This window comes from Zophobas morio, unplaced genomic scaffold (genome assembly GCF_036711695.1).
Source record: "Zophobas morio isolate AGI-343-1 ecotype UQ-CSIRO unplaced genomic scaffold, CSIRO_AGI_Zmor_V1 ptg000040l, whole genome shotgun sequence".
In the NCBI taxonomy this organism is placed as follows: Eukaryota; Metazoa; Arthropoda; class Insecta; order Coleoptera; family Tenebrionidae; genus Zophobas; species Zophobas morio.
The window spans coordinates 4,864,258-4,885,176 of record NW_026972145.1 but is presented as its reverse complement, the minus strand read 5'-3'; the positions used below and the strand labels follow the sequence as shown (position 1 = coordinate 4,885,176).

The 20,919-nt window shown below is 36.4% G+C and overlaps 10 protein-coding genes and 1 long non-coding RNA gene across 12 annotated transcripts; 1 reads left to right on the top strand and 10 right to left on the bottom strand.

The window, feature by feature from the left end:
* Positions 1–2,161: 2,161 nt before the first annotated feature.
* LOC135140670 (zinc finger protein 142-like) lies at positions 2,162–3,946 on the bottom strand. The gene is made up of 2 exons (XM_064071315.1): positions 3,694–3,946; positions 2,162–3,646 (listed from the first exon to the last, which is right to left on the bottom strand). Exon 2 carries the CDS (start codon positions 3,580–3,582, stop codon positions 2,218–2,220), a length of 1,365 nt encoding a protein of 454 aa, XP_063927385.1. The 5' UTR covers positions 3,583–3,646; positions 3,694–3,946; the 3' UTR covers positions 2,162–2,217.
* A 52-nt stretch (positions 3,947–3,998) lies between these two features.
* On the bottom strand, positions 3,999–7,009 carry LOC135140564 (zinc finger protein 711-like). The gene is made up of 3 exons (XM_064071168.1): positions 6,965–7,009; positions 5,311–6,918; positions 3,999–5,263 (listed from the first exon to the last, which is right to left on the bottom strand). Exon 2 carries the CDS (start codon positions 6,907–6,909, stop codon positions 5,644–5,646), a length of 1,266 nt encoding a protein of 421 aa, XP_063927238.1. The 5' UTR covers positions 6,910–6,918; positions 6,965–7,009; the 3' UTR covers positions 3,999–5,263; positions 5,311–5,643.
* Positions 4,049–5,158, bottom strand: LOC135140348 (zinc finger Y-chromosomal protein-like). The gene has a single exon (XM_064070839.1). It carries the CDS (start codon positions 5,156–5,158, stop codon positions 4,049–4,051), a length of 1,110 nt encoding a protein of 369 aa, XP_063926909.1.
* Positions 7,010–7,077: 68 nt separating the features above from the next.
* LOC135140543 (zinc finger protein 43-like) lies at positions 7,078–10,918 on the bottom strand. The gene is made up of 3 exons (XM_064071138.1): positions 10,862–10,918; positions 9,434–10,739; positions 7,078–9,387 (listed from the first exon to the last, which is right to left on the bottom strand). Exon 2 carries the CDS (start codon positions 10,728–10,730, stop codon positions 9,666–9,668), a length of 1,065 nt encoding a protein of 354 aa, XP_063927208.1. The 5' UTR covers positions 10,731–10,739; positions 10,862–10,918; the 3' UTR covers positions 7,078–9,387; positions 9,434–9,665.
* On the bottom strand, positions 7,129–7,716 carry LOC135140346 (zinc finger protein 711-like). Its single transcript, XM_064070838.1, has one exon. It carries the CDS (start codon positions 7,714–7,716, stop codon positions 7,129–7,131), a length of 588 nt encoding a protein of 195 aa, XP_063926908.1.
* Positions 8,345–9,379, bottom strand: LOC135140345 (zinc finger protein 37-like). The gene has a single exon (XM_064070837.1). The coding sequence runs from the start codon at positions 9,377–9,379 to the stop codon at positions 8,345–8,347; it is 1,035 nt and encodes a 344-aa protein (XP_063926907.1).
* Positions 10,919–11,064: 146 nt separating the features above from the next.
* Positions 11,065–14,379, bottom strand: LOC135140665 (zinc finger protein 142-like). Of its 2 annotated transcripts, none has more exons than XR_010282280.1 (2): positions 12,564–14,379; positions 11,065–12,485 (listed from the first exon to the last, which is right to left on the bottom strand). XR_010282280.1 is itself a non-coding variant. In XM_064071308.1 (2 exons), exon 2 carries the CDS (start codon positions 12,333–12,335, stop codon positions 11,148–11,150), a length of 1,188 nt encoding a protein of 395 aa, XP_063927378.1. In that variant the 5' UTR covers positions 12,336–12,485; positions 12,564–14,026; the 3' UTR covers positions 11,065–11,147. The 2 variants fall into 2 exon arrangements, 1 of the variants encoding a protein (XP_063927378.1); XM_064071308.1 differs by having other exon boundaries at positions 12,564–14,026.
* On the top strand, positions 14,162–14,580 carry LOC135140676 (uncharacterized). The gene is made up of 2 exons (XR_010282283.1): positions 14,162–14,196; positions 14,269–14,580. It is a non-coding gene; the product is annotated as an uncharacterized LOC135140676 (long non-coding RNA).
* Positions 14,581–14,679: 99 nt separating this feature from the next.
* LOC135140344 (zinc finger Y-chromosomal protein 2-like) lies at positions 14,680–15,763 on the bottom strand. Its single transcript, XM_064070836.1, has 2 exons — positions 14,734–15,763; positions 14,680–14,690 (listed from the first exon to the last, which is right to left on the bottom strand). Exons 1-2 carry the CDS (start codon positions 15,761–15,763, stop codon positions 14,680–14,682), a joined length of 1,041 nt encoding a protein of 346 aa, XP_063926906.1.
* Positions 15,764–16,045: 282 nt separating this feature from the next.
* On the bottom strand, positions 16,046–17,860 carry LOC135140666 (zinc finger protein 845-like). The gene is made up of 2 exons (XM_064071309.1): positions 17,758–17,860; positions 16,046–17,702 (listed from the first exon to the last, which is right to left on the bottom strand). Exon 2 carries the CDS (start codon positions 17,691–17,693, stop codon positions 16,095–16,097), a length of 1,599 nt encoding a protein of 532 aa, XP_063927379.1. The 5' UTR covers positions 17,694–17,702; positions 17,758–17,860; the 3' UTR covers positions 16,046–16,094.
* Positions 17,861–17,876: 16 nt separating this feature from the next.
* LOC135140669 (zinc finger protein 711-like) lies at positions 17,877–19,442 on the bottom strand. The gene is made up of 2 exons (XM_064071313.1): positions 19,363–19,442; positions 17,877–19,315 (listed from the first exon to the last, which is right to left on the bottom strand). Exon 2 carries the CDS (start codon positions 19,304–19,306, stop codon positions 17,942–17,944), a length of 1,365 nt encoding a protein of 454 aa, XP_063927383.1. The 5' UTR covers positions 19,307–19,315; positions 19,363–19,442; the 3' UTR covers positions 17,877–17,941.
* Positions 19,443–20,919: the final 1,477 nt, after the last annotated feature.

Here is a 20,919-nt window from a genome sequence, read left to right as displayed (position 1 = left end):
CCGTATTTTTTTTGTTATACTATTTGCTATAAAATTTATTTGTTATTTCATGCATCTGACCTGACTTGACTAACCGTGACCTGACCTCTTCTAGTTAGAAAAATAGTCGAAAATGTCAAAAGTGTCAAAATCAGTTTTATCTTATCAAATATTAGCCCCGCCCACCCACCCTCTGTTTTTTTTGGAAGGTATTTGATTTGCCAAAATCAGCCTTTTCTTAGTAAGTACTAGCCTCCCCCCTCTTCTATTTCTAAGGACTAATTTTACTTCTGTTAAGTATAAGGTCATTTATTTGATTCAGATCGAATAAAATCGATCACTGAAAAAGAGGCAGGGTGGGTGGGCGGGGCTAGTTGTGTTCTTCTGTCGAGTGGGACTGCAAATTAATAATAGTTAGAATTCTAGTTCTAGTTCTGATAAAAAAAGTAAAAAAAACGCTAACCGTATTTTTTTTTGTTATACTATTTGCTATAAAATTTATTTGTTATTTCATGCATCTGACCTGACTCGACCTACCGTGACTTTCCCTCTTCTAGTTAGAAAAATAGTCGAAAATGTCAAAACTGTCAAAATATTATCAAATATTAGCCCCGCCCACCCACCCTCTGTTTTTTTGGAAGGTATTTGATTTGCCAAAATCAGCCTTATCTTAGTAAGTACTAGCCTCCCCCCTCTTCTATTTCTAAGGACTAATTTTACTTCTGTTAAGTATAAGGTCATTTATTTGATTCAGATCGAATAAAATCAATCACTGAAAAAGAGGCAGGGTGGGTGGGCGGGGCTAGTTATGTTCTTCTGTCGAGTGGGACTGCAAACTAATAATAGTTAGAATTCTAGTTCTAGTTCTGATAAAAAAAAGTAAAAAAAAAACGCTAACCGTATTTTTTTTGTTATACTATTTGCTATAAAATTTATTTGTTATTTCATGCATCTGACCTGACTCGACCTACCGTGACTTTCCCTCTTCTACTTAGAAAAATAGTCGAAAATGTCAAAACTGTCAAAATATTATCAAATATTAGCCCCGCCCACCCACCCTCCTGTTTTTTTGGAAGGTATTTGATTTGCCAAAATCAGCCTTATCTTAGTAAGTCCTAGCCTCCCCCTCTTCTATTTCTAAGGACTAATTTTACTTCTGTTAAGTATAAGGTCATTTATTTGATTCAGATCGAATAAAATCGATCACTGAAAAAGAGGCAGGGTGGGTGGGCGGGGCTAGTTATGTTCTTCTGTCGAGTGGGACTGGAGGTTAATAATAGAATCTAGAACAGTCTAATAAAAAAAGTAAAAAAAAAAAAACGCTAATCGTATTTTTTTTGTTATACTATTTGCTATAAAATTTATTTGTTATTTCATGCATCTGACCTGACTTTACCTACCGCGACCCCACTTGGTTTTTACAGAATCTTACTTCGAAATATTCAAAAATATACAAAATAAAACCCCAATTTCCCATCAACTTTCAACAAAATTTTCGAAATTTCACTTAATACATTTTCTTGTAGATTTCGGGCCGCAGAAGTCATATCCGTTTTCATTTCTTCGATAACTCCAATGATTCTTCCAGAATCGTCCTTTGAAATGTTCAAAAATATGCAAAATAACTCCAATTTCCTATCAATTTTCAACAAAATTTTCGAAATTTCACTTAATACATTTTCTTGTGATGACGTCACTTCAACATTGTATATAGTAAAGGGGTTTTAAATTGTATAAAATAACATACTCCTGCTAGAGACAACATTGGTAAATTTGTACAGCGAAATATCGATTTTGCAGTTAAGCTCCGCCCCTCGGTCTGACAACGAATGAAAAATTCATCACGTTTGAGATCGAGATGGATGGGTGGAGCTTCTCTTTTCGTTTTCTTTGGATAACACGATTACTAAAGAACATATTTCACATGGTAATTTCTCGTAGAAAAAAAAATCGTCAGAATTGAGATAGGGCAGGTGGGTGTGGCTTATATTTTGCGTTTTTGTTTTCGTAATATACATAGCCATCTTTTCACAACAAGAAACTTAAAACTTGGTTACAATGGTACATTTTTGGAAGAAAATATCGATTTTGCAATTATGGCGGGATTGTTTGTAGTTTCTCTGTTTCACGTATACAATCTCAACAAGTTAGAGTTTAAAATGTTACTAAAACACACGGAAAATTTACTTTATTACTTTATTTAGACTCAAAAACTACAAAATCTTCCTCGCACTGATACTAGCTAACATTCAAATGAACTTTGACATGATTTTTTAAATACTTCTTTACTTTAGTTTTGTACGAACACTCTTCGCATTTGTACCACTTGACTTCTTTCTCGTCCAAGTGTCGACAAATCACGTGATTGTTCAAAGCCCATACCCGTTTAGTCTTAAACGGGCAATGTTTACATTCATACCACTTGACTTTTTCTTTGTCTTGATGTTTCGCATCTACGTGATTCTTCAAGTTTGGTTTATACTTGGTTTTGAATGGACACTCGTCGCATTCGTACCACTTAACGTCTCCTTCGTTCAAGTGTAAGCAATGTATGTGTCGTTTTAAACTGGCTTTTATTTTGGTTTTGAACGAACACTTGTCACAGTTGTACCATTCAACGTCTTGTTCATCCAAATGTGTTCGATTTATGTGGTCTCTTAAAGGTGCTTTGCACGTACTTTTATACGGACACTGGTCGCATTTGTACCACTTACCGTCTTCTTCAGTCAAATGTAAGGCGTTTATGTGTCTTTTTAAACTAGATTTTAATTTGGTTTTGAACTGGCACTTGTCACACTTGTGCCATTCGTCTAAATGGATGCAATTCATGTGCCTTCTTAAGTGGTCTCTCAACTTACTTTTATAAGGACACTGTTCGCATTCATACCACTTGACTTTTTCTTCGTCTAGATGTTGCACAGTTACGTGTATTTTTAAAGACGTTTTGTACTTGGATCGGAATGGACACTCTTTGCATTCGTACCACTTAACGTCTTCTTCGTTCAAATGTAAACAATTTACGTGACCTCTTAAACTAGCTTCCAATTTAGTTTTATATGGACACTTTTCGCACTGATACCACTTAATTTTTTCTTCGTCTGAATGCTTCGAATTCACGTGTGTCTTCAAAGAATGTTTATACCTAGTTTTGAACGGGCACTTTTCACATTTGTACCAATCACGGTCGTGTTCATCTGAATGGACCGAACTCTTCAAATGGAGGTTTTTTATATGCCGCCTTAAGTTACTTTTGGATTTAGTTTTGTACCCACATTCGGAACAGTAATACCAAAGTATTTCCTCAGTGACACTCTCGTTTTTTGTATTTTCTGAACAAGCCGAAGTATGCTGAAGCCACTTTAACGCGGAATTTGTTTCAAAGTCGCATTTTTCGCAAACGTAGTGTTGTACACAGAAGTCCTGACCTGATAAATCGTCCCCCGGTTCTCTTTTAATACCATGATTTTTATTGATGTGTTGTTTGAAGAAAATTGTTAGTTCGGTTTTAAAATCGCAGTTTTTACAATAAAACGGTTCGATTTTGGCGTTTTCACAGATGAATTTTTCCAAAGATGAGTGGTGTTGTCTCACGTGGTTCATCATGGGGCAGAGTGGACGTTTTTCAATGACGGACTTCTGAATAATCCAAAGTCGACATTTTGGTTGCCTAAAGTCGTTTTATTACACCAGGGAAGAAATTGAAGTCTTATTTACCTAAATCTCGTTCAAGACTATCGTCTTGTCTCCACTCTGTGGTATTTGACACTTCGTGCTAACCTCACATTTTTACGTCACGATTCATGTTTCTGGTTTTTGAAAAAAGGATGATGCTCCATTCCAATGTACTCACTTTGCTTTAGATAGATTTTGTTTAAATGAACTGAGAAATTATTTAAAATTTTGTTTATGTTGTTTACAAGCTTGCTACATTTTCGATACACATAACCTCAAACATTGATTGAATCAACCAATGACATCACAAAAACGTGAGGGTCAACTAGGAAATAAAAAAAAATTAATGTTTTTTCAAATTTTACTCAAAATACAAAACATATTATACAAAATGTTGTTATACATGTTTTTTTCTATGTAGATAAAACGATGTTTTATTTTTCGCTTTGTAAGGACAGTGTTCGCACTTGTACCACTTAACATCCTCTCCATCCAAATGTTTGGAATTCATATGAAACTTTAAATCCTCGCTGCGTTTACCCTTATATGGACAATATTCACACTCGAACGATTTAACCTCCAAGTGAACATTCACATGCCTGTTAAAATTCTTTTTCGTTTTACTTTTATACGAACAATGCGCACATTCAAACAGTTTCGTCGTTTGTGAATGCGCACAATGTATATGTTTCCGTAGATTTTCAGGAAATTTAGCTTTGAAAGAACACTCTGTACACTCGTACCACTTAACTTCGTTATCGTCCAAATGCAGCGAAATTACGTGCTTTTTTAAATTCAACAACCACTTACTTTTAAATGGACAATGTTCACACTGATACCACTTAACTTTTTCTTCGTCTAGATGTTTCGCGGTTATGTGTGCCCGCACCGATTTTTCGTACTTGCTTTTGAACGGACACTGTTTGCATTCGTACCACCTAACCTCTTTGTCGTCCAAGTGTAACCCATTTATGTGGTTTTTCAAATTACATCGTGCTCTGGTTTTAAACGGGCATTGGTCACATTTGTACCATTCGGCGTCTTCATCGTCTAAATGGATACGATTTACGTGCTTTTTTAGACATTCTTTACGCGTACTTTTATAGGGACACTTGTCACATGCGTACCGTTTATCTAAATGGAGCTCTGTTACGTGAATTTTCAAATTCCTTTTGACGTTACTTTTATAGGGACATTCTGAACAGTAATACCAACTTGGTTCGTCTGTCTGATGATTTAGTTGCTTTCCGGTGCAGGTTGAAGTGTGCCGAAGCCACATTAATGACAAATACGTTTCAAAGTCGCATTTTTCGCAAACGTAGACTGGTATGTGGAAATCCTCACCCCCAGATTCTCTTTTAAAACCGTGATATTCATCGATGTGTCGTTTGAACACAATCGATAGTTCCGATTTAAAATCGCAGTCTTTACAATAATAGGGCTCAATCTCGTTTTCACATTTGAAACGTTCCAATGATGAACGGTGGCGCTTCACGTGGTTGTTCATAAGAAAAAGTGATGTTGTAAAATACGGACACAGTTTACAGTTATGAATTATTTTTCTGGAAGATCTTGACCGTGCTGCTGAATATTCCATTGACGTTTGGGGTGCCTAAAACCGTTTTATTACACAGTGAAAGAATGCGGCATTCTTTTTACCCAAAACTTGTTGAAACCCAGTTAAAAAATTGAAACTGTCATAGACATAACCTCAAAATTTTTCTTCAACTTCTGCTACAATTTTTCGTTTTGGGTGGGCTTTCCTGTTTGTAGTTGGTGTCTGTTTCTACTCCAATTGAGACACCTTCAGGAATAAACGTTAAAAGTTAGGGAACGACGGTATTTTTGTATGTTGTCCACGTTCACAGCAGCTGTCTAGGGTTTTTCACTGACTGGGTTGGTAGAACTTTTGACAGGAATTTGACAGACGATGACAGATCTTTTATTATTCGATAAATAACGACAAAATTAGATAAAAAGTTATAAATACACTTATACCACTTCATTCAAATGCCGGTTTTCTATATGACGCTTTAAATGACCACCGCGCTTCGCCCTGTATGGACAATATTCACACTGATACGACCTAATATCCAAATGGGCCTTTACGTGCCCTTTTAAATTATTTTTTATATTACTTTTATACGGACACTTCGCACATTCATACCACTCCGTTTTTCCCGAATGATTAACAACCATGTGCTTCTGTAAAGACAAATTGTGTTTAGCTCTGTACGAACACTCCTTGCATTCCAACCATTCCACACTTTGTTTTTTTAAATGGACGACTTTTATATGGATTTCTAACGCCGTTTCATACCTAGTTTTATAAGAACACTGGTCGCATTTGTACCACTTAAACTTCTTTCCGTCTGAGTGGTGACTGTTCATGTGCTCGGTTAAATATCGTTTCAACTTAGCCTCATACGGACACAATTCACACTGAAACGATTTCATATAGTCGATATCTAAATGTCGAAGGGTTATATGCTCTTTCAAATTATTTTTTCTTTTACTTTTGTATAGACAGTTGGTACACTCGTACCACTTAACGTCTTCCGCCGATAAATGTCGAGACACTACATGTTTTTTAAAATTCGATGCGTCTTTACATTTAAACGGGCACTTTTCACATTCGTGCCATTTAATTTTTTCTTCGTCTAGATGTTTCACGGCTAGGTGCCTCTGCATAGATTTTCTATGCTTAGTTCTGAACGGACACTGTTTGCATTCGTACCATTTAACATCGTCTCCTTGTAAGTGAAATGAATTCATGTGGTTTTTTACACTTTTTTTTGCTTTAGTTTTGAAAGGGCATTCCGTACAGTGGTACCAACGTATTTCGTCAGTGATTTTCTCGTTCAGACAAGTCAATTTTTTTTTCGTTTCTATGCATGCTGAAGTGTGTTGACGCCACTTTATCAAGAAATTTGTCCGAAAGTCGCACTTTTCGCAAACGTAGTGTCGAATGGTGAAGTTCTCACTCGACAAATCCTCCTTAAGACCGTGATTTTTGCTAATGTGTTGTTTGAACTCGATCGTTAGTGTCGATTTAAAATCGCAGTCTTTACAATAATACGCTTCGATTTTGGCTTCGGAGCATGTAAATTTTTCCAGAGATGAGCGATGTCGCCTCACGTGGTTCACCATACACAAAATTGATGTTGTAAAATAGGGGCACAGTTTGCAGTTGTGGACGTTTTTCCATGAAGATCTTGTCCGAGTAACCAGTGCTTTCGAATATTCCAAAGTCGACATTGTGGCCTCCTAAAACCGTTTTATTACACTAGAGCCAACAATACAATCTTAGTACCTTAAAAATTACAATTTCTTCGCAAAAATGCAATTTTCGACTGACATAACCTCACAAATTGAATCAACCAATCAGAACGTTCCGGAAAACTGTTACCAACCGAATGTAAATAAAAAAATTCCTGTCAATTATTTATTGTTTAAAAAAATATACACATTTAGCACTTATAACAATTCGATTCCATGTACTGCAGTCATGTGCCTCTCCAAAAACAGTTTATGCATACTTCTGAAAGGACACTCGTTACATTCGTGCCTCTTAACGACTTTCTCATTCAAATGAAAGCAATTAATGTGTTTTTCTAAATTCGATTTGAGCCTGGTTTTGAACGCGCACTTTTCACACTTGTGCCATTTCCCGTCTTGTTGGTTTCGATGGATTCGATTGACGTGCTTTCTTAAAGACGTTTCAAATTTACCTTTATATGGACACTCTTTGCATTCGTACCATTTAAGCTCTTCTTCGTTCAAGTGGATGGAAATGATGTGTTTTTTCAAATAAGATTTTTGTTTGACTTTGTATGGGCACTTTTCGCATTCGTACCACTTAATTTTCTCGTCATTTAAGTGTTTCATACGTAGGTGGGACACTAAAGATGTTTTATACTTTGTTCTGAACGGACAATGTTCACATTCATACCATTGTCCATCCGAGTGGTTTTCTTTTATGTGTTTTGTTAACGGTTTTTTACATCTAGTTTTAAATGGACACTTGTTGCATGCATACCGCTCGTTTAAGTGCAGTTCTCTCATGTGAAGTTTTAATTTTGTTTTCGTTCTAGCTTTGTATGAACAATTAGTACAATGATAATATAAATGTGTGTCTTCGGGTGGCTCAAAATCGAAACTATTCTGGTTCACTCCTGTGCAAATTGAAGCATGCCAACGCCACTGTACTGTGATATCTGTTCGGAAGTGGCAGTTCTCACAAACGTACTTTTCTATGTCTCTATATTCTGTTTTAAAACGGTGACGTTTGTTGATGTGTTGTTTCAACAGAATCGTTAGTTCAGTTGTAAAACCGCAGTCTTTACAATAGTACTTTTCAATTGGGTGTCCACAATCGAATTTTTCCAAGGATCGGTGTCGTCTCACGTGGTTTACCAACAAGAAAAGCGAAGTTGTAAAATAGGGGCACAGTTTACATCTGTGGACGTTTTTTCTTGCTGCAGAAGCTTCCGAATATTCCAAAATCGACATTTTGTTGCCTAAAACCGTCTGATTATTAAAACAATACTTCATAATTTATATAAACCTATTTGAGTACATAACCTCAAAACGTCAAACAACTAATGACAGAACAAGGTCAAGGAGTACAATGAACAGGTGTTCTCATTCACAATTTGGTGTATTTTTTAAAAAACGTTACATTTATTAAAACCTACACATGTTTCTTTCTGTGTTTATAAAGCGCTGACCGACTTTTGCTTTTGTAGGTGCAGTGTTCGCACTCGAACCATTTAGCGCCAGTTCCATCCAAATGACAGTTATTTTTATGATCGGCTAAGCTGCCACCGTATTTCGTTTTAAATGGACAATATTCGCACTGATAGGGTTTGGTTTCCAAATGCACCCGTAAATGACTGTCTAAATTCGGCTTCGTTTTAGTTTTGTATGAACATTTCCCACATTCAAACCAATTCGGAATTTTTGAATGTTCACGTTTCATGTGCGTCTTCAATTTATGGCGAAATTTGGCTCTGAAAGGACACTGTTCGCATTCGTACCACTTAATTTTCTCATCATCTGAGTGTTTTACAATTAAGTGGGTCGCCAAAGATGTTTTGTATTTCGTTCGTAATGGGCATTTGTCACACTCGTACCATTTTTCAACGAAATGGTTTTCATTTATGTGTCGTTTTAGAGGTGTTTTATATCGACTTTTAAATGGACACTTGGTGCAGGCGTAGCGCTCGTTTAAATGGAGAGCTCTCACGTGGAATTTTAAATTTTTTTTAGTTCTAGATTTGTAGGAACAATAACTGCAGTAATAGTACAAGTGTAAGTCTTTAGGTGGCTCGAAATCGCAACTATTAGTGGCATTCTGTTCAATTCTTGTGCAAGTTAAAGCATGCCGAAGCCACTTTAACGAGAAATTTGTTTCAAAGTGGCACTTGTCACAAACGTAGTTTTCTAAGTTAAAGTCCTCTCTAGATTCGGTTTTAAAACCGTGATTTTTGTTAATGTGTTGTTTGAATAAAATCGTTAGTTCGGTTTTAAAGTCGCAGTCTTTACAATGGTACGTTTCAACTGGGTGTCCACAGTCGAATTTTTCTAGAGTGGAACGGTGTCGTCTCACGTGGTTTACCATCAAGAAAAACGAATTTGTAAAGTAGGGACACAGTGTGCAGTTGTGGCAATTTTTCCATGATTTTCGCCACGTCGTGGATGCTTCAGAATACTCCAAAATCGACATTTTGGGGCCTAAAAGCGTCCGATTATACTGGGGATGCAAATCCAATTTGATTACCTGAATGACACCTAACCTAACATTTTTACGTCAAACATGACATTTGTATTTTTGGAACAACGAATTACGCTGTTTTCGTTGATTTTGTTGTTAAATCAAGAAAGAGGGGCCGCTAAATTGTTTAAAAATTAGTTTATTACGGTTAAATCAACACGTTTTCGAACACATAACCTCAAATAATGACAGTGTTGACACAACAGGAACGTCAAGTGGGTATAATGAACAGGTGTTCTCATCTACAATGTTTTTTTCTGTGTTTATAAAAAGTTGACCGACTTTTGCTTTTGTAGGTGCAGTGTTCGCACTCAAACCATTTAGCGCCAGTTCCATCCAAATGACAGTTATTTTTATGGTCGGTTAAGCTGCCGCTGTATTTCGTCCTAAATGGACAATATTCGCACTGAAACGGTTTTCTTTCCAAATGCACCTTCAAATGACTCTTTAAATTCGGTTTCATTTTGCTTTTGTATGAACATTTCGCACATTTATACCATTCCGACTTTTTCGAATGGTCGCGTTTCATGTGCTCGGTTAAATTATAGCGAAGTTTAGCTCTGAAAGAACACTGTTGGCATTCGTACCACTTAATGTCAATTTCATCCAAATGTACGGAAATTACGTGTCTTCGTAAATTCGAAACGTGCTTGGTTTCAAATTTGCAACTTTTGCATTTGTAGGTTTTGAATTGTTCTTGTAGATTTGGGTGTTTTGCAACTGTGTGAAACTCTAGAGATGATTTGTGTTTGGTTTTGAAATGGCAGTTGTTGCATTCGTACCATTTAGCGTCTTGTCCACTCAAGTGGAGCGAATTTTGGTGTCTTTTCAGTTTGTGTTTAAATGTGGTTTTGTATGGACAGTGTCCACATTCGTACCATTTGCAGTCCTTTTTACACGAACACCTTTTAGCTTTCTCTCTGGTACATCGCGAAGTATGCTGAAACCACTTTAACGAGAAATTTGTTGCAAAGTCGCAATTTTCACAAACGTAGTTTTCGATAACCAAGTCCAGACTTGATGAATCGTCTCCTGATTCTTGCTTAAAGCCGTGGTTAGTGTCGATGTGTTGTTTGAACAGAATCGTGAGATCAGTTTTAAAGTTGCAGTCTTTGCAGTAATAAGGTTCAATTTTGGCGTTTTCGCATTTAAATTTTTGGGGAGATGAGCGGTGTTGTCTGACGTGGTTGAACATAAGAAAAAGCGTTGTGGTAAAATAGGGGCATTGTTTACAGTTGTGGACGTTTTTCCGGGAAGATCTTCCATAGGTTGAGAGTGCTTCGGAGTATTCCAAAGTTGACATTTCAGCCACCTAAAACCGTTTTATCACACTACTGAATAATGTTGGAGATTTTCTTACCCAAAACTTACGGCACAGTTAAAACTATTACTAATTTTCAAACAGAAATTATTTAAATATTTGTTCTAACAAACTTGCAACGTTTTCACTGTACATAACCTCAATTTTTTGTGCACTAGAGTATATCTGGTTGCCTATCTAGCAATTTCATTTAGAAATTTGTTTACAAACCTGTAACATTTCTAACCTCAAAAATTGTACCAACCAGTGACATTACAAAAACGTGGAGGGTCAACATTATCAGTTTTGTCGACATAAAAAAAAAAAACGTCCTGGATTCTTTTTCTTTAAAATTTTAATCAAAAGATAGCCACAAAATATAAATCATGTAAAACAAAGCGCTGACACCAATCCCTAACCCTACTGCACCAAATTTAAACCAAACTTATGCTTCTTCCTGTGTTTGGTCAAAGACGACCTATTCTTAATCTTGTACGGACAGTACTCACACTGGTACCATCTAGCTTCCGACTCATCCAAATGGTGGTTATTGATGTGACACTTCAACCCACCGCTGCGTTTCGCCGTATACGGACAAAACTCGCACTGATACGCACTAACCTCCACATGAACTTTCAAGTGCTTCTTTAAATTATACTTCGTTCGATTTCTATACGAGCACTGCGTGCATTCAAACCACTGCTCATTCTCTGCATGATTAACATTCACGTGCTTCCTCAAATTCGAGCTAAACGTAGTTCTATAAGGGCACTTCTCACACTCGTACCACTTGACGTCTTTCTCGTCCGTGTGCTGACAAATCATGTGATTTTTCAAATACGACGCCTGTCTAGTTTTAAACGGGCAATTCTCACAGTGATACCACTTGATGTTTTCTTCAACCGGGTGTTTAGCGTCTAGGTGCGTTTTCAAAGACGTTTTGTACCTAGTTTTAAACGGACACTTTTTGCATTCGTACCAGTTGACCTCTTCTTCGTTCAAGTGAAAAAAACTTATATGTCTTTTGAAGCTATTCTTGAATTTGGTTCTAAACTTACACTTTTCACAGGCGTACCATTCGATGTCTTGTTCGGCTAAATGGACGCGTTTTGTGTGCATTCTTAGCGCCGCTTTCCATTTAGTTTTGTATGAACACTTGTCACAAGGATATAGTTTAACCAATTTGTCTTTTACATAATCTCCGAGTATCGATTGGATCGTAATAGTTTCCTTCAAAGCGGCGTAGTCTTTCACAGGACTCACACTTGGAAGATTTTCTTTCGTGCAACTTAAAGTGTGCTGAAGCCACTTTAGCGAGAAATTTGTTTCAAAGTGGCACTTGTCGCAAACGTACTTTTGTACGTGGAAGTCCCCCAAATCGGTTCCAAACTCTCTTTTAATTCCGTGATTTTTGTTAATGTGTTGTTTGAACAAAATCCGTAATTCGGTTTTAAAATCGCAACTGTTGCAGTAATATAGTTCGACTTCGACGTTCCCGCAAGCGAAAAATGACGTAGTAAAGTAGGGTAAGAGTTTGCAGTTGTTGGCTTCGTTCCATGATGAAGTTCCCCATGCTCCAGGAGCTTCAGAGTATTCGAAAGTTGACATTTTTCTAAAAAAATTAATGAAGTTGACCTACTGACATTAATCGTTATTGGGGGGCTTCACACTCTATTTTGGACTTTTAATTACGTTACGAGGTCTACTCTACTTTTATCGCTTCATCGTCCACAAATTATTACAAATTTCTTCATAAATCTGAAACATGTCGGGTCAACATAACCTCAAAAATTGACAAAGAACAGGTGTGCTCATTGGGCATTCCACGTTACTTACGTGTATTATTATTACATTTAAGCACTGTATTTTCACAAAAAATAAAGCGTAGCACGTATTTACTACTGTTATTACTAAAACAACAGTGTAAAGATCGTGTTTGTGCATTGACAAAACGTGACGTGATAGGCAACCAACTATACACATCCACACTTTATTTAACAGAAAAAATCTACACATGTATTTTTTTTGTGTGTTTATACAAAGACGCTCTGTTTTTACTTCTATAAGGACAGCGTTCGCACTCGAACCATGTAACATACGCTCCATCCAAATGGTGGTTATTTATGTGCCGCTTCAAGTACTCGTTGTGTTTCGCCTTATATGGACAAAATTCGCACTGAAACGACTTTACCTCCAAATGGACCCTTACATGGCTTTTTAAACTATTTTTCGTTCTACCTTTATACGAACAATTCGCACACTCATACCATTCTGGTCGTTTCGAGTGATTACGATTCGTGTGCTTCTTCAAATTTTCAAGAAGCTTAGTTTTGAAAGAACACTCTTCGCATTCGTGCCACTGAACTTCATTATCATCCAAGTGTCGCGAAATTACGTGGTTTTTTAAATCCCACGCCCGTTTAGTCTTAAACGGGCAATTTTTACATTCGTACCATTTAATTTTTTCTTCAGGTAGATGTTTCGCGTTTATGTGTGTCTTCAAAGACGTTTCATACTTGGTTTTGAATGGACACTCACCGCATTCGTACCATTTAACCTCGTGAAATACCTTTATATGTTTGTTTAGAGTGTTTTTTAACCGGGTTTTAAACCGACACTTTTCACATGCATGCCATTCAGCGTCGTGTTCTTTCAAATGGTGAAGGTTTATATGGGTTTTTAAACCCGATTTACGTGTGGTTTTGAATTGACACTGGTCGCATTTAAACCATTTACCATCAGTTTCGCTTGAGTGGCGCTTGTTTAAGTGATCTTTTAAATAGCTTTCCAGTTTAGTGGTATACGGGCAATAGTTGCACTGGAGCGACTTAATATCTGAGTGGTGGGCGGTCACGTGCATTTTTAATTGACTTTTTCGTTTACTTTTATAACAACAGCTGACACATTCGTACCACTTAACTTCAGTTTCGTGCAAGTGTTTGGAAGTTACGTGACTTTTTAAACTCGACGGTAGTTTAGTCTTGAAGGGGCAATTTTCACATTTGTGCCACTTGATTCGTTCTTCGTCTACATGTTTCACAGTTACGTGCGCATTTAACGATGTTTTATATCTAGTTCTGAAGGGACAGTGTCTGCACTGGTGCCACTTAGCTTCTTGTTCGTTCAAGTGCAAGTAGTTTATGTGGTTTCTTAAGTAACTTTTGGCTCTAGTTTTGAAAGGACACTTGTCGCACTTGTGCCATTCACTTTCTTGTTCAGCTAAATGAGTTTGATTCACGTGGATTCGTAACGCTTGTTTATATCTACTTTTATATGGACAGTTGGAGCATTCGTAGCGTTTTTTGGAGTGACAGTTTGCGATGTGTCGTTGTAAATATTTTTTGAGGTTAGTTTTGTAGGAGCACTGCACGCAGAAATGCTCTTTTGGAAATCTCAGACTTTGAAGATCTCTGGGTTCTGGTTTAAAACCATGATTTTTGTTAATGTGTTGTTTGAACTCAATCGTTAGGTCTGTTTTAAAATCGCAGTCTTTGCAGAAATAAGGTTCAATTGTGGCGTTTGAGCACCTAAATTGTTCCAGACTTGGTCGGTGGTGCCTCAAGTGGTTCACCATAAAAAAGGGCGAAGTTGTAAAATAGGGACACAGTTGGCAGTTGTGGATGTTTTTCCATGGATAGTCTAAGGGTGACATTTCGGCCCCCTAAAACAGTTTTATCACACTAAGAAAGAATATTTTGTTACCCCAACCTCGAAAACCACATTCAACCTAACCTCAATTCAAAATCCCATAGACATTGTTTCCGCTTGAGACGTCTTTTAATTTTTGAACAGATAAAACACCAGAAGTTTAAATATTCAAAATTTTATTGAAATAAATTAACCTACAGATGCATTTTTTTGTGTGTGTAATAAGACGACTGATTTTTATTTTTGTACGAACAGTGATCACATTTATACCATACTACATCGGCCCCAACCAAATGTTTGCAGTTCACATGGCGCCTTAAATCACCGCTGCGCTTCGCCTTGTATGAACAATACTCACACTGATGCGACTTGATCTCCAGATGGACCTTCACGTGCTTTTTGAACCGAATTTTACTGTTACTTTTATACGAACAATTGTCACATTCGTACCATTCTGGTTTTTTTCGATGCCGAAGATCTATGTGTCTTTTTAAATTGGCTTTCTGTTTGGCTCTGAAAGGACACTCCGCGCATTCGTACCACTTAATCTTGTCTTCATCCAAATGCCGAGAAACCACGTGACGTTTTAAATGCGACGAGGTCTTACTTTTGAATTGGCAATCCACGCATTCGTAACACTTAATCGTTTTTCCGTTTGAGTGTTGAGTAACCTCGTGTGTCTTCAAAGAACTGCTGTACCTAGTTTTGAACGGACACTGGTTGCATTCGTACCATTTAACACGGTTTCCGTCTGAATGTCGATAGTTTATGTGATCTTTTAAGTAGTTTTCCAGTTTAGTTTGAAATGGGCAATATTTACACTGAAACGATTTGGTGTCTAAATGGTGGACGGTGATATGCGCTTTTAACAGATCTTTTCTTTTATTTTTATACGGACATTTGGGACATTTGTACCTCTTGACTTCGTCTTCATTCCCGTGCACGTTATTTAAGTGTTTATTTAAATTACTTTTGGATCTAGTTTTAAAAGCGCATTTGTCGCACCGGTGCCATTCGGCGTTTTCAGCATCTAGATGGATCATGTTAATGTGGATTCTTAAGGCTGTTTTACCTGAACATTTGTACGGACACTGGTTGCACGCGTGCCGCTTTTTACGTTTGAATTTGGCTTTAGTTTTGGTTTTCTGTCCTGTGCACGCTGAAGTGTGTTGGCGCCACTTTATCAAGAAATTAGTTTCGAAGTCGCATTTGTCGCAAACGTAGGTCCTGATGTGGAAATCGTCGCCTGGGAAATCGTCTCTGAATACGTGTTTATTGGTGTGTTGTCTGAACAGAATCGTTAATTCTGTTTTAAAATCGCAGTTTTTGCAGTAAAATAGTTCAAGTTTGGCGTCTCCGCAGACGAATTTGTGTTTCCTTCGATACATATCTCGTTCGGGGAATTCCAAAATAGATTTTGGTGCCTAAAACCGCCTTATTATTATTTAAAGGAAGCAAATGCAGCTTTGGTTACCTAAATTCCGTCGAGGCAGTTCTAACCTCACATTTTAACCTCAAAAATGACGTTTCGATTTTTTTTTAAATAACACAGGAGTAGTTTAGGTGATGATTAGTGCTTGAATATTCTTGTTCCAGCCAAAACGAACTAAAATTATACCAGACGTAAATCGTTCTTCGCCGGAAATAACAACAATTATAATAAAGTGAGGTTAGGGATCATACAATTTTATTAAGACTAAAACCCTACTTATACACAACTTACACATGAGTTTTTTTGTGTTTATACAAAGACGCCTTGTTTTTATTTTTGAAGGGACAGTGTTCGCACTGGTACCACTTGACTTCGTCTCCAACCAAGTGTCGACAGTTCAGATGACGCTTCAAACCCTCGCTGCGTTTCGCCTTATACGGACAATACTCACACTGATACAACCTGACTTCCAAATGCACCTTTAAATGTCTTTTCAAATTCACTTTTATCGTACTTTTATATGGACACTTGGCACACTCAAACAACTCTGGTTTTTCTAAATGGTTAAGATTTATGTGTCGGTTTAAATTAATCCTGTGTTTGGTTTTGAAAGGGCACTCTTCGCATTCGTACCACTCGATTTCTTTCTCGTCTAAATGCAACGAAATCGAGTGTCTTTTGAAAATCGACAACCATTTAGTTTTAAACGGGCACTTGTCGCACTCGTACCACTTGATTTTTTCCTCGTCTAGATGTTTCGCAGTCACGTGTAAGTTTAACGAGTTTTTGTGTTTAGTTCTAAACGGGCAGTCGTTGCATTCGTACCATTTAACATCCTCGCCTTTCAAGTGTAAGCAATTGATGTGTTTTTTTAGGCTCATTTTCTGTTGGGTTTTAAACGGACAGTGTTCACACTTGTGCCACTTGCTTTTCTTTCCAGTCATGATTTTGTTCAAATACAGGTTCATTTTTTCGGTGTGAGGTATATACTTGTACAAGTACGACTGGATATCCAAATGGACTTTAACGTGACTTTCTAAATGACTTTCACTGTCACTTTTATACGAACAATACTCACATTTGTACCGTTTTATTTGTTTCGGGTGTTTAACATTCACGTGTTTGTTTAGACTTACGTGACACTTGGTTATGAAAGGACAGTCTTCACATTCGTACCACTTGATTTCTTCCTTGTTTAGATGTCGCGCGACGACGTGTTTTTTCAAATGCGCCATCCGTTTCGTCTTGAATGGGCAATTGTTGCATTCGAACCACTTAATTTTCTCCGCCTCTAAGTGTTTCGTGAGGATGTGTCTCTTAAAAGACGCTTTGTTCGTGGTTTTGAACGGACAATGTTCGCATTCGTAGCACTTAACGTGGCGATTTGAATTGCGTTCCGATTTGGTTTCAACACAAGCATCTTGTTTCATGTGCCGCTTTAAATTGTTGTTGAATTTCGCCCTGTATGAGCAATTCGGACAGTAAAACCAACCTTTTCCGTTGGCTTGCTTGAAGCGATTTTCGTTCGAGCATGCTGAAGTATGCTGAAGCCACTTTAGTGAGAGATTTGTGTCGAAGTTACAGTTGTCGCAAACGTAGTTTTGTATGTGGAAGTCGTTGGGTTTTGTTTTCAGGTGATGTTTATCGATGTGTTGTTTGAACACAATTGTTAGTTCGGTTTTAAAGTCGCAGTTTTTGCAGTGGAAGGGTTCGATTTTGGCGTTCGAACAGGTGAATTTTTCCGGGGGCGACCGGTGTTGTCTCACGTGGTTCACCATGAAGAAGAGGGAAGTTGTGAAGTAGGGGCATAGTTTGCAAGTGTGGACGTTTTTCCACGAGGATTTTCCACGTGTTGAGAATGTTTCGCGATATTCCAAGGTGGACATTAGGGGCGCCTGAAATTGTCGTGTTACATTAGGGACTAAGTATGAATTGTGTGAGTTTTCTTGCCTAAATTTCGCACTAGATCGACTAGAACTAGGAGTTTGGCACTCCTAACCTCACAATTGTGCAACTGCACGAAATTAATAAACAGGTAGGCTCATTGTCAAATTTGGTTATGACGTTAAAAAAAATACACCTTTATTAAAGTTATTACACAGGTTAATGCTACTACATTAAACAAAATTAAATCCTATACATGTTTTCTTTTGTGCTTCCATAAAGATGATGAATTTTTAACTCTATACGAACATTGGTCGCATTTGTACCACGTAACATCCGCTCCATCCAAATGGTGGATATTTATATGCTGCTTTAAACGATTTTTGCGTTTCGCCTTATATGGACAATATTCGCACTGAAATGATTTGATATCCGAGTGGTGAACACTGATATGCGTTTTCAATACATCTGTTAGTTTACATTTATACGAACAGCTCGCACATTCGTACCACTTAACTTCTTCTTCACCCAAATGTTGACAAATCACGTGAGATTTTAAACCCCAGCTGTATTTAGTTTTGAACGGGCACTTTTCGCATTCGTACCATTTAACGTCTTCTGCCCGCGAGTGTAAGCGACGCATGTGGGTTTTTAAATACCCTTTTGCTTTAGTTTTGAAAGGACATTTTTCGCACTGCTGCCATTGAGCGTCCTGGTCACATTTGTACCACTTACAACCGGAACGGTGGTTGTCCATGTGTTTCTTTAAGTGACTTTCTACCTTAACCCTACATGGACATGATTCGGATTCGATATCTTTATGGCGAGTCATATGCTGTTTCAAATGATCTTTCCTTTTACTTTTATACGAACAGTTGGGACATTCGTACCACGTAACTTCTTCTTCACTTAAATGTTGACTAATAACGTGATGTTTTAAAGCCGAGCGGTGTTTGGTTTTGAACGGACATTTGTCGCATTGGTGCCATTTAACCTTTTCTTCCTCTACGTGTTTCACAAGGAAGTGGCTGTTTAAAGATCCCTTATGTTTAGATTTAAATGGACACTCCGTGCATTGGTGCCATTTAACGTCTTCCGCCCGCGAGTGTAAGTTATTCATGTGGTTTCTTAAACTTTTTTTGAATTTGGTTTTGAAAGGGCATTTTTGGCACTTGTACCATTCACCGTCTTTTTCATAGGTGATATTCTGGCTCAAACGATTTTCTTTCCTTTCTGTGCATGCAGAAGTATGTTGAAGCAAATTTATCAAGGAATTTGTTTGGAAGGCGCATTTTTCGCAAACGTAGTTTCGTATGCTGAAGTTCTCACTTGTCAAATCTTCTCTAGATTCGCTCTTAAGGCCGTGATGTTTGTTAATGTGTTGTTTGAACAGAATCGTTAGTTCCGTTTTAAAGTCGCAGTCTTTGCAATAATATACTTCGATTTTGGCTTCAGAGCATGTAAATTTTTCCAGAGATGAGCGATGTCGTCGCACGTGGTTCACCATACACACAACTGATGTCGTAAAATAGGGGCACAGTTTACAGTTGTGGACGTTTTTCCACGAAGATCTTCCCCGTGCAACGAGTGCTTTCGAATATTCCAAAATCGACATTGTGGCCACCTAAAATCGTTTTATTACACTACGGAAGCAATTGCAATGTTAGTTACCTTTTAAATCTTGTTAAAGTACAATTATCCTCGTGTTAAGTCTATATTTTAAAACGACACAATTCTAACCTAAGATTTTTATGTCACCAAAGATATTGAATAGATAGAGCTGTCGTTACACAGCATATATTAATTTCCGTACAGGTGCCGACCAATCACAACAAAGTACATCGGCGCTAAATTCAAACTGGCGCAAAGTCGAATATCATTGCTTTCATCTGAGTGGTCTGAGCATTTTTGAAGTTTTTAGCTTTTCGATTTAGGATTTCTCAGTTTCTCGATTTTTGTTTCGTCAGTTTTTCAGGTTTCAATGTTATAATTTTTAGATTTGACAGTTTCTTTTTTTATTTTTCAACTGTTGATTTTTTTGTTATCCGATTTTTTAATTTCGGTATTTCAAATTTTTTTCGTTGCTCAATGTTTCGTTTTTTTTTTCAATTTTTCAGTTATTGATTTTTTAATTTTACAGTGTTTCGATGTTTATTATGACATTTTTGGAATTTTCAGTTTAAATTTTTTGTATTTTTCGTTTTTTTAGTGTCTAGATATTTTTAATTAATCAGTTTTTCGATTTTAGTTTCTTTTTTAAATTTTTCGAATTTTTCAATTATCGAAGTTTTCAGTTTCTCAAGTTTTAAGATTACAATTTTTAAATTTCTCCGTGTTTCAAGTTTTGTTTTTTCTAGTTTTGATTTTCAATTTTGCAATTGTTAGATTTTTCTATTTTTTTTTAATTTCATTCTTTCATTTTTAAGGTTGCAGTTTGTCCTTTTCCAATTGTTGACCTCTTAATTATTCGATTTTGAGTTTTTTTATTTTTCGAGTTTTCAGTTTTTAGTTTTTTGATTTATCAATTTTCAGTTTTACAATTTTTCGATGTTTCGGTGTTACAGTTTTCCGATTTTTTGTTTTCTTTTTAAATTTCAGTTTTAATAAATTGGCTCTTTGTTGAAAAATTAAAAAACGATAAATTGGGAAAACGAAATATTAAAAATAAATTACTTCCAAGTAATTAATTTGTTTTACAATTTTTCCGTGTTTCGTTTTTACATTTTTCGATATTACAATTTTTTTATTTTTCCATGTTTCGTTTTTACAATTCCTTATTTTTTTAGTTTTCCGGTTTTCATTTTAAAATTTTTGGATTTATAAATTATTTTTTTTTGTATTTTTGATTATTTAATTTACAATTTTTCAATTTCTCGATTTTTAATTAATCAAAGTTTGCAGGTTTCAATATTACAATTTTTCGATTTTTCAATTATCCAATTCAATTTCTCAATTTTTCAATTTTTTGATATTTTAAGTTTCATTTTAAAATTTTTGGATTTCGAAATTATTTTTTTTTTTGAATTTTTGATATTATTTAATTTACAGAAATTTTTGTTTTTCGTTTTCTCAATTTTTCAATTTCTCCATTTTTAATTAATCAGGGTTTTCAGGTTTCTATATTACAATTTTTCGATTTTTCAATTGTTTTTTCAATTTTTCAGTGTTACAATTTTCCGGTTTTTTGATTTTTTAAAATTTCAGTTTTAATAAATTTGTCCTTTTGTT

Excerpts from the sequence above, each read along its gene's own strand:
- LOC135140669 (XM_064071313.1), bottom strand. The coding sequence starts at position 19,306 with ATGTCGATTTTGGAATATTCGAAAGCACTCGTTGCACGGGGAAGATCT.
- LOC135140564 (XM_064071168.1), bottom strand. The coding sequence starts at position 6,909 with ATGTCGACTTTGGAATATTCGAAAGCACTGGTTACTCGGACAAGATCT.
- LOC135140666 (XM_064071309.1), bottom strand. The coding sequence starts at position 17,693 with ATGTCCACCTTGGAATATCGCGAAACATTCTCAACACGTGGAAAATCC.
- LOC135140346 (XM_064070838.1), bottom strand. The coding sequence starts at position 7,716 with ATGAGAGAACTGCACTTAAACGAGCGGTATGCATGCAACAAGTGTCCA.
- LOC135140670 (XM_064071315.1), bottom strand. The coding sequence starts at position 3,582 with ATGATGAACCACGTGAGACAACACCACTCATCTTTGGAAAAATTCATC.
- LOC135140543 (XM_064071138.1), bottom strand. The coding sequence starts at position 10,730 with ATGTCAACTTTGGAATACTCCGAAGCACTCTCAACCTATGGAAGATCT.
- LOC135140344 (XM_064070836.1), bottom strand. The coding sequence starts at position 15,763 with ATGTATCGAAGGAAACACAAATTCGTCTGCGGAGACGCCAAACTTGAA.
- LOC135140348 (XM_064070839.1), bottom strand. The coding sequence starts at position 5,158 with ATGAACAACCACGTGAAGCGCCACCGTTCATCATTGGAACGTTTCAAA.
- LOC135140345 (XM_064070837.1), bottom strand. The coding sequence starts at position 9,379 with ATGTCGATTTTGGAGTATTCTGAAGCATCCACGACGTGGCGAAAATCA.
- LOC135140665 (XM_064071308.1), bottom strand. The coding sequence starts at position 12,335 with ATGTCAACTTTCGAATACTCTGAAGCTCCTGGAGCATGGGGAACTTCA.